The sequence below is a fragment of the Microtus pennsylvanicus genome, chromosome 17, assembly GCF_037038515.1.
Source record: "Microtus pennsylvanicus isolate mMicPen1 chromosome 17, mMicPen1.hap1, whole genome shotgun sequence".
Lineage (NCBI taxonomy): Eukaryota > Metazoa > Chordata > Mammalia > Rodentia > Cricetidae > Microtus > Microtus pennsylvanicus.
In genome coordinates, this window is record NC_134595.1 from 1,124,413 (window position 1) to 1,141,652 (window position 17,240).

A 17,240-nucleotide genomic window follows, 5' to 3' on the forward strand; every position below is an offset into this window, starting at 1 on the left:
TATCAGACAAAGCAAAAAAGACCTGTTTTATTAACCTCAAATATCACACACATGTACTTTCTTTGGGACTTTTTATTCACCTTTTAATTACAGATAAAAGCATTTAATGAAAGAACTTAAATTCTTGGTATTGTGGTGTTTATAATAATTGACCTTGAAGGGTTTAAGACTCTTTAGAAGTTGCCAGTTAAGGTAGCACGTTCAAGAGGACTGTGAGTTCAAAGTCATCCTAGCCTGCATAGCAAGACCCTATCTCAGACAACAACAAAAAGAGAAGTTGTATTTGCAGAAGAGTTTAAGAATTTCTAGGATCTGAATAATCAGAAGAGTATTGTTTAAGAATTAATAGGATTTGAAATGGAGATGAACTTAGGGAAATTATGAGAAAATGAACTACAGTTGGGGATGTGGTACATCTGTAAAGTTGAAGTGCAAAGGTAGATGACGAAGTTGCCTTCCTGTATAACCTTCTGTGTATCCATCCTCTGTGTATGTAACTACATCTGTTTTTATCTTTTTTAGTTTGAATCTCAGCATCACTCCATTAGCCATGCGATTACCTATCTACTGTGTTTCCGTAACCAAAGAATGCAGCCACATTCTTGTAGGCTTAGAAGATGGCAAATTGATTGTAGTAGGTGTTGGCAAGCCAGCCGAGGTAAAATTCAGCATCATGGATTCTCCCTTACTATTGTGGGTTCCTTACTATTGTGGGTTCCTTCGGTCCTTCATTCTAGCTGATTCAGAAGTCTCCATTATGAATAAACTGAAACATAAATTTGATGTTTCAGAAAAAGCCAAAGTATAAAGTTGTTAAGTGGTATATTTATCCTATGATAAAATTAAAGCATGCTCATGGATTGGTCTTTGTATCACTATGTGAATGAGAAAAATATTTTACTCCAAATCAAGACTCAAGAGTACTATGCAGATTGGAGGCATAAAAGTTCTTATAAAAATAAAATATAGGTTCTAACAGTAAAACTAATTTGATTTCATAATTACAAAGCATGAGTTATTTATTATATAAAGGCATTGTTTTTTAATTTGGAACTACAAATATTTTATATCCATATCCTTATTCACAGTGAGTTTACTGTAACAAAAAATTTACTTGCCTAATAGTCTTTCATGGATCTGACATTTGTTCCTCAGAAAACGTAATGACTCCACACCAGGTAACTTAATGATTCCCCCAGAAAACTTATTATATAGAATTAAAGTAGTCATTGCATTTTTTGTGACACTCTTAGCTTTTCCTGAGAAATGTAATATTGTATCTACAGGTGTTTCTTCAAGAGAAGATATTAAGCTGAGTGGTAATACATACCTATAATCCCAGTGCTTGGGAGACAGAGGCAAGAGAATCACCACAATTTAGGGGCCAGCCTGGTGTACATAGTAAATTCTGGGCAAACTAGGGCTGTGTACCCAGATCTGCTGTCAAAACAACCACAGCAAAAGGCTAGAGAGACGTCACAGCAGGCCAGAACTTTTGTTACTCTGCAGCTGGGGCTCAGTTCCAAGCACTCACGCAGCAGAACCTCACGGCTGTCTGTCATTCCAGGTCTAAGAAAACTCACACCCTCTTACCTTCACAGGCACCAGGCACATGTAGGCCACACGCTCATTTGCATAAAATAAATAAATATGTAACAAGAGAGTTAAAAACATTTTAAACGTGTTTCCATTTAACATTGAGGTTCTTGATAGTTTCCTGAATTGCCCCCATCTTTCCCCTGCTACTGTGATGATTACGTAGAACTCTGAGTGCACACCTGTAATCCTTGCTAGTTGGGAGGCTAAGGTAAAAGAATCATAAGCAAAGGTCTGCCTGCCTACTGGGTGAGTTCGGGGTCAGACCAAGCGACTAGTGAGACTTTGTCTAAAAAAGGGATATAGCTCCATGCTCTAGAGTATTTGCCTAACAAGAGGAGGCCTTGAGTTCAGTCTCTTGTACTGCAGTTATTAATCAAGAATCTTTTAAAATGTTAGCAATTTTGCTAACAAAACCTGTTCTGCACTTTACAAATTCAGTGTCACATATATTGATTTTATGTATATTCATTTTTCTTAACATCTATTCATTTCTCTGGATTACCTTAAACAGATGCGTTCGGGTCAGCTTTCTCGAAAATTGTGGGGATCTAGCAAGCGACTCAGCCAGATTTCAGCTGGAGAAACTGAATATAATACTCAAGATTTCAAATGATTGTTATTCCCACTTCCTGTGATGGAAAACCAAACTCCAGTTATTGCTTTGTCACTTTAGCTGTGCTCTACTCGCTGGAAGTCTTCAAGGATTTTATCTTTAAAAACGTTTAAAGATTACGACGGTTTGATATTTGTGAAGATGTAGGTTGAGTTGTAGAGGCTGAGGCAGGTGGATCTTAAGTTCAAGGTCAGCCTGGGCTACATAGCAAGACCTTGCCACAAAAATTAAGTAAATAAAGAATAAAAATAAAGTTGTAGGTTCTATTAAATCAATTTTAAAAGTTTCATCAGCAATGAGTCTAGTTTTGTTAACCAGTACTAAAGTTGAATTGAGAAAATATATTTGATTCAATTTGGTAATCCATTCCTAAATCATTAAATCCAATTTTTAAAAAAACAAACTTCTAATATTATATACTTAGATTTAATTCCCTTAATCTTAGTAGCAAAATTTAAGACATTTCTGATAAAGTAGCATAGATGATGGAGAGTTGAGAGATGTGTGGCTTTTCATGTATTCTTCAGATAATCATTTTTCTTTTTACTCACCATTTCATTAAAAGCATAACCTTTTAGGCATTTGTTGTACAATTGAGTTTTCAAAAATTTTAGGTCTGTATAATTGGATTAAATACAAATACTGAAATAAACATTGGTTTATTTCCCTACCTTTAATATATTAGTAATAAAAAATTACTAAATTGTATTATTATTCTGAAATAACAAAAGTTGAATAGGAAAAAGAAAAACTAGAGATAATTTTGACGAGTGTACTTCATTAACAGTATATTTAAACAAAAATGCTGACTGTGGCCCTGGTCAGCTGGTCCTTTAGTAACATTTGCAGCACAATTTACATGTGTGAAATTCAAAATTTTGTGAATTTGTCTTTATTAAGCAAAAACTGTACTCTCTTTGTGGTTAATCCTTTCTATCCTGATGATCATGAGTTGTCAGTGATGTTCTAAGAGGTCGTGAAAGATGGAGTAACACTGCATAATTCAGAGTAGCCATTTAGATAAAGTAATATCTTTTATTGCATGTTATATACAACTGTTTGGATGATAGCTATTTGTTTGTTAAATATTACATTATGTCTAATTTTTTAAGTAAAAATGTTGATTGATTTAATTTGGAATTCAAAGTAATTGTTATTTATTTTTTTGTGAAATTGACTTTTGAGTTATTAGGTTAGAGAAGTTTTACAACTACAAGTATTGGCAATCTGAGATTCCACAGGCTTTGGGAAGATTGGTGAATCTCTGAAGTTGTATGGAAATTTATATATTGAGCCTATTTTCAGGAAAGAATTACTGCATAATTTTCTTAAAATGATTTATGGGCAACAACAGATGATTTTACAATGGTAGCCTTTCAAAATTATATTCTCTTTTATTCTGCTGATCATACATTTCCTTATACCTGATTGTCTTTTCAGTTGAATCCTGAAGAAATTTTGATTTTTCATTTTCCCTCTCCTATTGACCACAGTATCCTATGGTCTTTTCTTTATAATCCCATAAATAAGTTTTTAAAAATATAGGTGTAAAAGACTATGTTTAGGAAAATTTTACAACATTTTGAAATGTTGTTGGTCAGGATTACTAAAACACTGTAAAATCACTGTTTAATAAGTTAAAATTGTCTGATTCTGGAAAAAATAGCTTCAAATGGCACTGATATCAACTGGTAGAAAAGTAGAATTTGTGTAAATGTGATGATTTCCTTTTTGAAAGACTTCAGGAATTTGTTGGAAGTGTCAGGAGTCAATAGAGATGATTATGGTACATGAAACAGTTCTTTTCATTTCTGCTCCCCCAGTTTCCACATACTGGACCGGGAGGAGTTCATGTCAGAACCAACATGATTGGGTGATTTTTTCTTATTGTTGGGCTTATTTTTTATTTATATATTTTATTTTTGGGTTTGTGTTTTGTTTTGTTTCGTTTTCTTCAAGACAGGGTTTCTCTGTATAGTTTTGACTGTCCTGGAACTCACTCTGTAGATCAGATTGGCCTTAAACTCAAAAAGACCCACCTGCCTCTCTGCCTCCCAAATACTGGGATTAAAGGCTTGTGCCACCACTGCCAGGCAATGATTGGTTATCAGTCCGTAGCAGAATGCTTGCCTATATTGTTCAAGATCCTGGGTTTACTCTCTAGCATGTATGAAAGAGACAGAAGAAACAAAGACAGGTACTAACTGACTCCAAATCAAGACTTGGTAAGGGTTTCTTTTGGCAGTTTATCCACGCATGCTGCTCTTTCATGGCTCATAAACAAGAAGCTATGCTCAGTTTTATATAGGTCTGACCCATGTACAATCAATGTTAGATGTTAAAGGAGAATTATTCCTTTTAATTATTTTGAGGTTTAGAAAATGCTAGCTCTATTCTTGAATAATGAACTTTTTGTTTTGTTATCGTTGTTTGTATTTCAAGACAGGGTTTCTCTGTATCGCCCTGAAACTCACTCTGTAGACCAGGCTGTATTAGAACTCAGAGATCTGTCTGATTCTTCCTCTTGATTAAAGGTGTGACTACCACCACCCAGCCAATATGAACTTTTGTATTAATTAAAATAAGCAAATCTAGCGGAGCTGTTACCTGAGTTAATATATTCCTCACGTAAACATTATAGCCATGAAATTAAAAGTCACTAGATAATATCACTAGGAAGATGCACTTTTACAGTGGAGTGTAGCTGTTATCCATAGAAACTTTCATAAGTTTGGAAGAAATTATTAGAATGGATTGATAGCTGGATATTTTAGTTAATGGGTATAATATCTCATCTTGGCTGCTGTTGGTGTCAGTTCATCTTTTCAGGACTTTTCATCTGCTTTTGTTTCTTGATAGTAATAATGATGAATATTAAAATCTCAGGTAATAAGAGATTTATGCTAAGATAATGTTCTTTCTTTTGGAAAGTGAGGTCAGAAGTTGTTTTGCTGTTGTTGGTGGTGGCAGTGTGTGCATATTTATACAATTTGCTGTATGTACTTAGAGAATAAAACACTGTAATATATAACTCCCCCCAGTCAGTATTCTGTTATTATAAAATTGAAGAAAAAGAACAAATCAGAACATGAAAGTTAAGGAACTGCAAAAATAAAGATTAGCATTAACTTTCTAGCCAGTGTTGCCTGTGAAAGAAGTTTCTGTTAATTTCCCTTAGTCACAGTTACATCCTCGTGTGTGAGGAGAAGTTTCTCTTTTTCCTTGTGATACACATGGCACTGTTCTTCACAGCGCTGACACTGGAGTGCTACATACTACTAAAGAGTAAGTGTGCCCACAAAATTAGAATTTAGACTTGAGGATTGACTCGTAGTCTGAGCTTCATTATATTCTTTTCAAATATCCTAAGAAAGTGAAACTGAGTGCCAGTTTTTGCTTAGTGTTGATAGAGGCATGACATTTACCTGTAAATATAACATTATTCTTACTAAAGATATCTCTAAGGAAAGCTTTAATTGAATTTTGAGCTGTCAATTCTTTTTAAAATTTGTTTATAAAGTAAGTAGCGTCATCTTTGCCTCCTTTTCAATAAAAACATGAGACTTTTACTGTATTGGATATGAACAAGGTATATGTGTAATACCTATATCTGGGATGTGTGTCTGAAGGTGTTCTCACATTGCTAAACCTATTTTCTTAACCCTATCTTTACACTTTTTGAGTGATATGTACATTTTTCATCTAGACCCAAACCCTGATGTAAGTGTTCTGTCTCTAACAGAAACTTCTTTTCCCACTGGCAGCAAATACTCTTTTTTAGTACTTTTTCCTAATTTGTGTGCATGTCATGTACGTAGCATTTTGTTTGTTTTAGATGATCCCATATAAACATTGTTCTGAAAATTTTCCTCAAAGTGCCTTTTCTGATGACATTAGGCAACAATACAATGCTATCAGGCTTTAATATTACTTATTACTTACATAATTTAAATACAGCATTTTCTGTGCCACTGATTATTCCCAACACCAGGCAGTGTCTTTGTTTCATATGGACAGAACCACTCTATTTCCTTTTCATTACTGAAAAGTTTATTGATTTTATCGTATTTAAAATTTCATATTTAAAATCACAATTTACATTTACCTCTAATAATATTGTCTGCTTGCTATTAATATTTCCTAACTCAATATTTTCCACACCAATATTTCGACAAAAAGTGTAAATTTTTTTTTCCAGTATTCGGGAGTGAACTCAGGGCCTCTCGCATGTTAGGCAAGAATAAAAAGCATTAGTAATCAGTACTAAAAGAAAAACAGAATCAGATGTCTTATAGCATTGAAGATATAATGAGTAGAGTTCTCCCACTATGAAAGCATTGAGTAAATCCTCCTAAATACTTTTGGTGATGTTTGCAGGTATGCCTCTGTATGAAATATTCTTTAATTTTTTCATAGGTTTTAGAAGTTAGAACTAATAGAGCATAAACATCTGAGAGATTTAGGCTAGGGATATATCTTAGTGATGGAACACTTTGATATAAGGTCCTGGGTTTGGCATGGGATTCTTTACTCCAACACTGAGACAGTGTAGAGCCTCACACATAGAGTTCTACCACTGAACTCAGCACCTCAGCTCACAGAGTAGTTCCTAGTTTGAGGGTGCAGATCAGACCTACCTGTAGGATTCATCAGTAGGCTATGCCTCAGTAATAGGTGGGACTTTCACGGGTTCAATCAATCCCAGCTCTCAAAAATTATAAATATAGAAAAACTACAGAACAACCCTGTCTCGAAAATAAAAAAAATTATAAATATATGTATGTACATATAATGTATATAAATGAATTTGTGCCTAAATTGTAGATACATTTTTATCTCTTGAAAATCATGTGACCATCATAGAATATAGGATTTATATCTCTGCTTTTTGGTTATATGAAAATTATGTGGTTTTATTTGTTATAAAAACCTTATATAAAAATAGCCACATTATCAACTTAAGTTTTTTTTTGGCAATAGTTATTCATTAGACACATTTTTTAGACTAGTACCTTTACTGAAACAACACAGAAGTGGTTTTTAAACACATTGCAAGATTTGGACACATGAAGATAATTCTTGTAGTGTCAAAAAGACACAAATTCAGAGGCATATATCTTTCCCTAATGCACAGAGCAAGTTGAAAGTCACTGATTCGATATTCTTTTGTCTATGAAACCTTGTTAACCTTGAAAATACATATCTTGCATAAATTAACATAAGAATAGCCAAATTTCATCATTTGAAAAATTAGGCAGAGTGGCACATACACATGGTTCCAATTACTTGGATGAGATGGAAGGATCACCTGAGCTGGGAAGTTCAAGATCAGCTTGGACAATGTAGAAAGCCTTCATTTTAAAAGAAAGTAAATAATTTAATTAATGTTACAAAGGTGACTGTTAAAGAAGTGCTGCTGCTGTGTATTTGCTTTTTTGTTTTTTTTTTTTTTGGTTTTTGGAGACAGGGTTTCTCTTTGGAGCCTGTCCTGGAACTAGCTCTGTAGACCAGGCTGGTCTAGAACTCACAGAGATCTGCCTGCCTCTGCCTCCCGAGTACTGGGATTAAAGGCGTGCGCCACCATCGCCCGGCTTGTATTTGCTTTTATAGTGAGTTTTTTAGTAATTTATACTTATTCATTATTATAATAGTTACAAAGTGTTTCACTGCTTTATAGTGCTATTGTAAACGAGCAATCTAACGTGAGACTAAGAACAGTTAGGATTTAAATGAGACTGAGAAGTTTTACTGATTAAAGTACTATTTTTAAAAGAAGTCTTACAGAGCAGTGGTGGTACACACCTTTAATCCCAGCACTCGGGAAGCAGAGGTAGGTGTTCTCTGTAAGTCTTTACTTTATTTAAGATTATTTAAGTAATATATTCTGTTGACATATTAAAATTACATGCTTTCTTATAGTGTAGTCAAATTGAGAATTACGCTTTAATGTTCCTTTTTTTCTTTTCCTTTTGGTTTGTTTTTTGTTTGGGGGACAGATTCTTACTGTTGTAGTCTTGGCAGGCCTGGATGTATCCTTGTCAACGAAGTTGGTCGCAAACTCCATCCATCTACCTCTGCCTCTCAAGTGCTGAGATTTTCAAGAATATACATAATTATTTTGCTAAACAGAAGTAATTCTGTCAGAAAGATAACAGTAGTTAAATTTAATTGAAAATAAATTTGTATTATATTGGAATTAAAGAAAAAAGATTTTGGAAGTTTAAATGTTTTGTTAGGTAATCCCTAATGACTTGCATATAGTTTTACACTCATTCCAAGATTATGGTATATTACAGTAGCTCTATATTTTTTTTCAAGACAGGGTTTCTCTGTGTAGGTCTGACTGTCCTGGAACTCACTTTGTAGATCAGCCTGGCCTTGAACTCACAGAGATCCACCTGCCTCTGCCCCCCAAGTACTGTAACTAAAAGCATGAGCCACCACCAGCACCTTACAACGACTCTTACTGCTGTGTAGTAATAAGAGCGGCGGGGCTGTGTCCCCAACACCCCAGCCGCCTGCCCGGCTAGCTTATGCCCCGAAATAATTACACAGACACTGTATTCTTTTAATCACTGCTTGGCCCTTAGCTCTAGCCCTTACTGGCTAATTTTGATATCCCAAATATCCCAATCAACCCATCTCTAATAATCTGTGAGCACCGGTCTTACCGTGAAAGATTCAGCATGTCTGACCTGGCAGCTTGCTTCATTGTGTGCGTCTTCCCGGGAGCGGGGCATGGCGTCTCTCTGAGGCGTCTGCTCCGGAGAGCAGAGCTGTCGAGTCTGAGCTCACTTCCTCTTCCTCCCAGTGTTCTGTTCTGTTCTATCTCCTAACCAATGAGATGGGCCAAGGCAGTTCCTTTATTAGCCAATGACCTTCCTCCATCATTTCCCCTTTTTTGGTTTAAACAAAAAAAAAAGGCTTTAACTTTAACATAGCAAAATTACATATAACAAAACAGTTATCAAGTAAAAGTTACAATAATCTTTATCATAACTAAGGAAAACTATAACTAACTATTCTTAACTCCATCAAAGACTCCAGAAAGATACAATACTACCTAAGCAAACAAGAAAAAAGCAACTTTTAAAACTCTAGAAATGACAGAGACATCTCGCTGCCTGGACAGTCACCCAAAGTTCCTCTGTACCGTTGGGGCATCCATCTTCAGCCTTCAGGCCCATGGTATCCAGCAGACATTTCCATAAAGCAGGAAAATTCAAAGTCAGTTCAGTCACTTTCTGTTGTGTCCTGCAGAATGTCTCGCAGACTCTTTCATGAATCAGGAACCCCGAAAGATCATCTCACCTTAGGCAAGTTTAGTAGTCCTCTCTCTGCGGGTTCTCTGTGTCCAGTTTATGCAATAGTCCAGGCAAGAGCAGTTTCTTGCCCAAATGGCTATCAAACTCCATAAGGTGCCTCTTCGATGCCCATCTTCCTCTTGAAGTAGATTGGTGCTGCCAGGAGCAGAGTGTCTCATTGTCATAAAAAGTCCTAATTTATTAAAGCATTAAATGTCCTATTCTGTAATCTTTGAAAGACATGAAGAATATCTAAAATATATCTACGCACATCTAAAAAATATTAACTAACATGACTACAAGCTTTACTATTATCGATGATTATCCATTAACAACCTATATTTCTTAATTATGCAGTACATATTTAAATGAACTACACAATCAAGATCAGAAACACTTATACATATAACAAAATTGACCTTAAATCTCTATCAATAAAGCAAAATCTATACTAATGCAAATTATTCATATCTATATCATATCCCCCTTTAAATGTAAAAGAACATTTATGAACAATATTTGGGAACATGGGCGCAGTTTTTTCTCTCCAAACTGCTTCCTGCTGAATGGGGGCGTCGTTAATTAGGTCTTTCATGGTATAACCTGTGTGCTAGTTTCATCTCAGTTGGCAGTTGAGCAAAGCAATTTTCTGAAGATGTTCACAGCAAACCTTCAGGAGGACGTGGTCCATCATACCAAATCTGGATAGATGCAATCCACAAGGTCTGATCCTCTGTGAAAACAAAAGAAGAATCTCTTTTCCAAAGTATCATATCCTTAGATCCAAATTCTGAAATCATACCCTCATGATATCCGTTCTGGTTCCACTTGGCAGCCCATATAATGAAATGTCTCTCTGAACTTAGCTCCTTCACAGTCAAAAATTTTAAAGAAAACACAATGTACATAATCCAGACTCTCTGTGAATTTTCCATTTTTACATGGCTTATTTTTCTTTATTTCTTTTAATCTCTTAACTATCTGTACTCTGTCTCTTTAAAGACTTTACCTTTTTTTTAAAACCATTAATTTTATTCTCTATATTCTTTTTCTTCTCTCTCCCAAGCCTACGTACATTCATGCAACAGTGTGACTCATTTAGTGGTCTGAATCTGTCCTATTGTGAATCTGCAATTTTTTACTATCCTGGAGCACTTTTGATTTGCACCTTTAAATCACTAGGCACTTAAGAATCTAAGCTGTGACATTCCTAGGTTAACTTTTTGCTTTTTGAGCGCATATCTTTGACCTGGAATAACCCTGTAGACCAGGCTGTCTTTGAACTCTCGGAGATCCGCCTGTCTCTGCCTCCCAGGCATTGGGATTAGAGGTGTTTGCTACTACACCTTGAACTCACAGAGATCTGTTTGTCTCTGCCTTTTAGGCACTGGGATTAAAGGCGTGTGCTACCACACCTTGAAGTCACAGAGGTTTACTTTAAGAATTTTAACTTTTAGTCTGCATATATTTTAACACTGTAAATCATTTAAAATTTTTCTTTGTCTTTGAATCTCTCCTTACTGTGTATCTCTCTTTTTCTGACCACAAGAGCCTTTAATTTACCAAGCAATATCAGTAGGACTAAAGCCGTGGCTTTGCGGGCTAGATGTAGCCCATTCCTTAGCTTTCCAGCCTCATGGCGGATATACAGGCTGCAGCCATGTTTATAGCCACACCTCTATGGCGTTTCAAGGTCCCTGCCAGACAGCGAGCTACAACAGACAACACTCAAGTCCTCTCTCAGTAGCCGGCCCTCCTGTCTCAAACAGTCAGAGTTTGGCCTGGCAGGATGGCCCAGAAAGCCGGCATTTTCAAATGGCACAGCATTTTTAAATGGCACAGCTTTTTTTTCCTGCTACGGCTGAAAACCGAAAAGCATGCGTTCAGCTTTTCGTCAACACTGTTTAAGTGTTTTGTGGCAGGACCTCTTAATGAGCCGCAGGGTTTTGCAGCTAAAGCTGAGTCAGGAAGCCTCTTGGGGCTACCAGGTAGGAGTGGCACTCAGCACTTTAATTCTGAGACTGAGCGTGCAGCACAGAAATTCTTTTCATCCAAGTTACATCCAAATCTTGACACGCAGAGCACTGTGCAGTCTGAAAACACGTCCCTGTATGGCGGCAGGAATCCGCCATGCTCTTTTGCCTCCCTAAGCCTGATTCTGCCTTCTGCCCAGAAGGAGGCGGGGAGCTCTGAGTCGTCCTCACGGTCTCAGAGCACTCTCCTTCCGATCCCAAGCGGGAACATAAACATAAAGCCAGAGTTTGCACTGGCAGCACAGCCCCAGGAAGCCACGCTTTGAAATGACACAGCGTTTTTTCTGCTGCTATTGCCGAATCAGGAAATCTCTCTACAGCACGCCACCAACAAACAGCAAAAATCTGTGTTAAACTCTCTCTCCCTTATTTTTAAGCCTTCTCAGGTTTTTTTAAGTGGGTTTAGTCCATCACGTGGGCGCCATTTGTAGTAATAAGAGCGGCGGGGCTGTGTCCCCAACACCCCAGCCGCCTGCCCGGCTAGCTTATGCCCCGAAATAATTACACAGACACTGTATTCTTTTAATCACTGCTTGGCCCTTAGCTCTAGCCCTTACTGGCTAATTTTGATATCCCAATCAACCCATCTCTAATAATCTGTGAGCACCGGTCTTACCGTGAAAGATTCAGCATGTCTGACCTGGCGGCTTGCTTCATTGTGTGCGTCTTCCCGGGAGCGGGGCATGGCGTCTCTCTGAGGCGTCTGCTCCGGAGAGCAGAGCTGTCGAGTCTGAGCTCACTTCCTCTTCCTCCCAGTGTTCTGTTCTGTTTACTCCTCCCACCTATCTCCTAACCAATGAGATGGGCCAAGGCAGTTCCTTTATTAGCCAATGACCTTCCTCCATCACTGCTGAAGACCTTTTACATTTTGAACATTTCTTTTTCCTATTCTGCCTTTTACTTCTCAAAGACTGTGCTTCATAGATACTACCAAAAGCATTTTATATGTAGTTGCTGTTACTTATAGTCAAATTTACATAAGAAAACTTTCTAGGAAGCCATGTGACTTTCTGCCTAATTCTTTTACAGGATAAACTTACCTTTCTCTATCAGATTGCTTTTGTACAGTTGGAGACAAAACAAAAAAATAGCAAAAAGTAATCAGATCTCTAGATAGCCATTCTCTATCAAATTCATTGTTAAATTAAGACAAAATTAAAAAAGATATTTGATTCATTTGACGGTTTTTCTGGGACAGATTAATTAGAAGCATTTCTGCTTTAACAGGATGACAGTCTTTTGAATACATGAATATACACTAACTAGTTCAGGAGGCTTAGCTGAACATCCAAAATGACTTGTTTAAAAACAAGTTTTTATACTTCTTACCTGAGTATGGTAGTGTACCTCTAATCCTGACATAGGCTACAGCAGGAGGATTGCTTCAAGTTTGTGAGCTACCCTGACTATAGAATGAAATCTCCCCCTACTCCGTGTGTGTGTGTCTGTGTCTGTGTGTCTGTCTGTCTGTCTGTCTGACCACCACAACCACCTTAGAAATTGTGCTGCTGGGTACTATTTAAGGAGTCGTGTATTTATCTTAAAATGTCCCTTTTCATTTGTTCACTGGAACTGATTAAATGAACAAAAGGAATAGTAATAAGCCTCTTTTTATGTTGGATTATTGACTTGCAAACTGTCACTCATTGGGTACTTATATGCAAAAAGGGTGGTTCAAAGTTGAGCGAGTTTTAGACTTTTTAAGGATGTAAATAATTTTAATTAGCATTCTGATAACCAAATCACTGGTACAATTCATTCTGCTTTCATCCTTCTGAATCTATATACAAGATGTATTTTGTTTTGTCATATATTTTTAAGAACTTCAATGAATGTATATTAGTTAATGTTTGATTTGTTCTGTATAGTATGATCAAAAATAGTTGAAAATTTTGCACTTGGTTAATCCCTTGGAAATTTACATTCTGATATTTTTTAAGGATGTACATTTATTTTGTACGTAATAAACTAGCTTTGTATATGACAATGGTTTGAATCTAATAAAAAATGACATTGTAATGGTAAAAATAAAACAGCACCATTCCCCGAGGGACAGCGGGCCAGGACCACAAGAGGTGGTTGGCAGTCCCACGAAGAGCCACGTCGGGTGAGAGACAGACAGATAGGCATGCCATGCAGAGTGAGATTGGATATTCATTTGGTGGGTTGTGGAAGGGAAGGGGAGAGGGACGGAGAAGAGGATGAGGAGAGAGAAAAGGGAGGAGGTGAGTGGAGAAGTTATAGAGAGAGGGAAAAAGCTCACAGACGAAGTAGAAGGAAGATCTGCTTGCCTAGATGGATCGTGGATGGGGGAGAGAGTGGGGAGGGCTTGTCTATTAAAGGGATAGGACAGACCATTGCAGACATTACTTTCGTCATTTGACTTGTAATTCTTAGTTTATGGAGTTTGACTAGAATGTGTTGTTCTACTCAATTCTTTGAGTAGACAAAGAATTGAATGCAGTAGTTAGTAAACAGAAAACCAAGAAGTATTTGTTTCTTATATGATAATCCCCTATGATCTGCACAAGTGAGTATTGGTGTTATTTCATCAGGCTTTATTTATAAAGTTTTCTCAATAAGCAATCACCTTTAGTTTTCATGTTTTGTTAACCATAATATTTTGATTATGAAATTTGACTTTTGTTTTTATTATGCAGCATCTTTTTCATTTGTATCCACCTAACTGTTAAATCCTGAACTTTAAACCTGATAGATATTCTGAAATTGAGCTTACATGCCCAGCCTTGATGCATCAGTTTTCTGCACTCGTCTCAACCTTCCTTTTTTGCTAAGGTAGTGTGAAAAACAGATGCCCCAGCTTCTTGCTGGTATTTTGTCTCTGTATCCAGAACCACAACAGAAATGAACTTTGGTACCATGAGCTGGTCACAGTACTCCATTTTAGTGAACACTCTTCACAAGAACTAGAAACTTTCTGCATGAATTCCTCAAGATTCCTAAATCAGTGCACAGTCAAAGCCAGGCTTAGATTAGTCAAAACTGTCTTTTGTTAAATCCATAAAACCATATCCAACATCAGATAAATGTTTTAAAATTATAATAAAACTTACAATATCATATCAGTTAAAAAAAGTCATAATTCTGTGCTTTGAGGACTGTTTCTCAAAAAGATTGCAAAAAGCACCCAAGTGATGCTGTTGCTATAACAATGCCCCATCTTCCTAATTTTAAAAAAGGAGCTGGAGCTCAGCAGTTAAGAACACTTGCTCTTACACAGGATTCAAATTCAGTTCTCTACATCCACATAGTGACTCAACCATCAGTAACTCCAATTCCAGGAGGTCCAATACCCTCTTCCAAGCATGCACTTGCACTCATTCACATAAAATGATAAAATACACTTTTATATATAAAATGGTCTCTTGCCAGGTGGTGGTGACGGATGCCTTTAATCCCAACACTAGGGATGCAGAGACAGGTGGGTCTCTCTGGTTTGAGGCCAGCCTGGAATACAGAGCAAGATCCAGGACCGGCTCCAAAGCTGTACATAGAAACCCTGTCTCGAGGGAAAAATAAAAAATAATTTAAAAATTAAAAAAAAAAACAGCAGGGAAAGAAGAGGTAGATGTCTACTTGTCTCTGGCGTTATGTGGTGCTGGAACACACCCAGAACTGTATGATGCTAAAATGCATCACTACTGATGGCTATTCATCCTCTAAAACACTGCCCTGCCTCTGTGAATACAGTTCAAAGGGTATTAGGCTAGGAGCTAGTTTGGGAGGAAGGAAGGGAGGGAGGGAGGAAGGGGAAAGGAAAAGGAAAAAGGGAAGGAAGGAAAGGGAAGAAAAGAAAGAAAAACAGAAGGGCTCAGATACCTAGCAGGTACAGGCGTGGTTTGATCCCTGACACCAGAAAGGGTGAGATCCAATTGCCTTGGGAGATTTTTGCTTAAAATTGTTGCTATATCCCTGCATTGTGCATTTCACTGTTGTTGATCCGGACCATCATTTTGATGGGAAGCCCTTTTAAATTTTATTTTAAAAACCAACCCTTAAAACATCCAGGGCAATTTACTGCAAATCAGAATTAACAGCCAGAGGTCTACCTACCCGCTATCTACCACCGTGGTGCATGCCTTTAATTCCATCACTAGGAAAGCAAAAGCTGGAAGATCTCTGTCAGTTCGAGGGTAATCTCGTCTACATAGTTTCAAACTAGCCAGGGTTACATTGTGACACCTTGTCCCAAAGCAAAGACATTTAGTAGAAGCTTTTTTGAGAAACAAGGAGCATTTAATGGTGCTTAACTCTTAAGCCATCAAAGTGTCTAGCTTGGGTCATTTGTCTCACTCCAATGAAGCATGACTATCCCTGAGAAGGCTTTGTGCTATAGCCTACTGGTGTAGCCAGTACAGGGGTGATGCCCAGTGCGGGCGGGGCGGGGCGACCCCGGCCTGGAACTCTATGCAAGCGGAAGCATGCTAGACTTTGCCATCACCATTCTGCTGGCGCTGCTGGAAATGGTGCTGTACCTCTACCTGGTAACCGCCGAAGGTAACTCGGGGTTGCGCCTGCGCAGGGCAGCCCGCCTGGGAGGGGACGCGAGGGAGGGAGAGTCACATGGCTCCTCCCAGGAGCGTGAACAGACCCGCCCATCCTGCACGACACCGTGCTCTGGTTGTCCTGGGAGGTTCCCGGGAGCTTTATTCTGTGCAACTGTCTTCTGAGGCCGCGTTGAATTATTTGGGGTGGGTTTTGCGGTATTTACGTCCTCAAACCACAGTCCCGTTGGCTACTGTATCGGTGGAAAAACTCCTTCCATCTTTCCCTAGCAGCCTGTGTCTGTCCCTGCGTCGTTGTAATGAGCGAAGCCAAGCTCCTTACAATGCTCACCCTAGCGAGCGCCATAGACACCCACCCCTCACCTCCTACCCCGTTTCCCAAATATTGTCCACCTGTCCTTTTCAGAGGGGAAGCTCTTAAAGTCCTGAGTTAGTGGTTAAGGAATCGTCCTTAAAACATATTAATAGGCGCCGAAATCCCTGAAATCCCAGCACTGGAGAGGTGGCAGCAGGAGGATGGGAGCTCAGAACCCACCCTGGACTACATCAAACCCTGTCTCGAAAAAAACCCACCCTGGACTACATCAAACCCTGTCTCGAAAAAAACCCACCCTGGACTACATCAAACCCTGTCTCGAAAAAAACCCACCCTGGACTACATCAAACCCTGTCTCGAAAAAAACCCACCCTGGACTACATCAAACCCTGTCTCAGAACCCACCCTGGACTACATCAAACCCTGTCTCGAAAAAAACCCACCCTGGACTACATCAAACCCTGTCTCAGAACCCACCCTGGACTACATCAAACCCTGTCTCGAAAAAAACAAACAAAAAGCAAAACTATACAAAGTTTGGTGGATTTATGAAAAAGTGGAAAGGTATTTATCAGGGTATGAGAGAAGAAATAACAAGAGCGCTTTGTTAATTCTAGTGTTGGGGTGGCACTTGAAAACCCCTAAAGAAGATCCTTATAGGACCCAGCCATGACAGGCTAAATAGAGAGGATTGGGCCTACCAGTCACAAGCTCTTTTTAAGCTCAGGGAAATTCCAGAGAGGAGGAATTAACCTGGGGTTGATTCGTGGAAAAAGATTAATATGGGGGCTGATTGGTGGAAAGTCCTAGTGGTTAGGGACCTTCCAGCAGCAGGGTAGGGAAAGCTGT

The 17,240-nt window shown here is 38.2% G+C and overlaps 1 protein-coding gene across 4 annotated transcripts in view; it reads left to right on the top strand.

The window, feature by feature from the left end:
- Nbeal1 (neurobeachin like 1) overlaps positions 1-7,737 on the top strand; it is a 180,894-nt gene extending 173,157 nt beyond the window's left edge. For all 4 annotated transcript variants that reach the window (XM_075951705.1, XM_075951706.1, XM_075951707.1 and 1 more), the window contains 2 exons: positions 523-658; positions 2,111-7,737. In XM_075951705.1, coding sequence (XP_075807820.1) covers positions 523-658; positions 2,111-2,212 — 238 coding nt within the window. In that variant the 3' untranslated portion in view covers positions 2,213-7,737. The remainder of the gene's footprint in view (positions 1-522; positions 659-2,110) is intronic.
- The last annotated feature ends 9,503 nt before the right edge of the window (positions 7,738-17,240 follow it).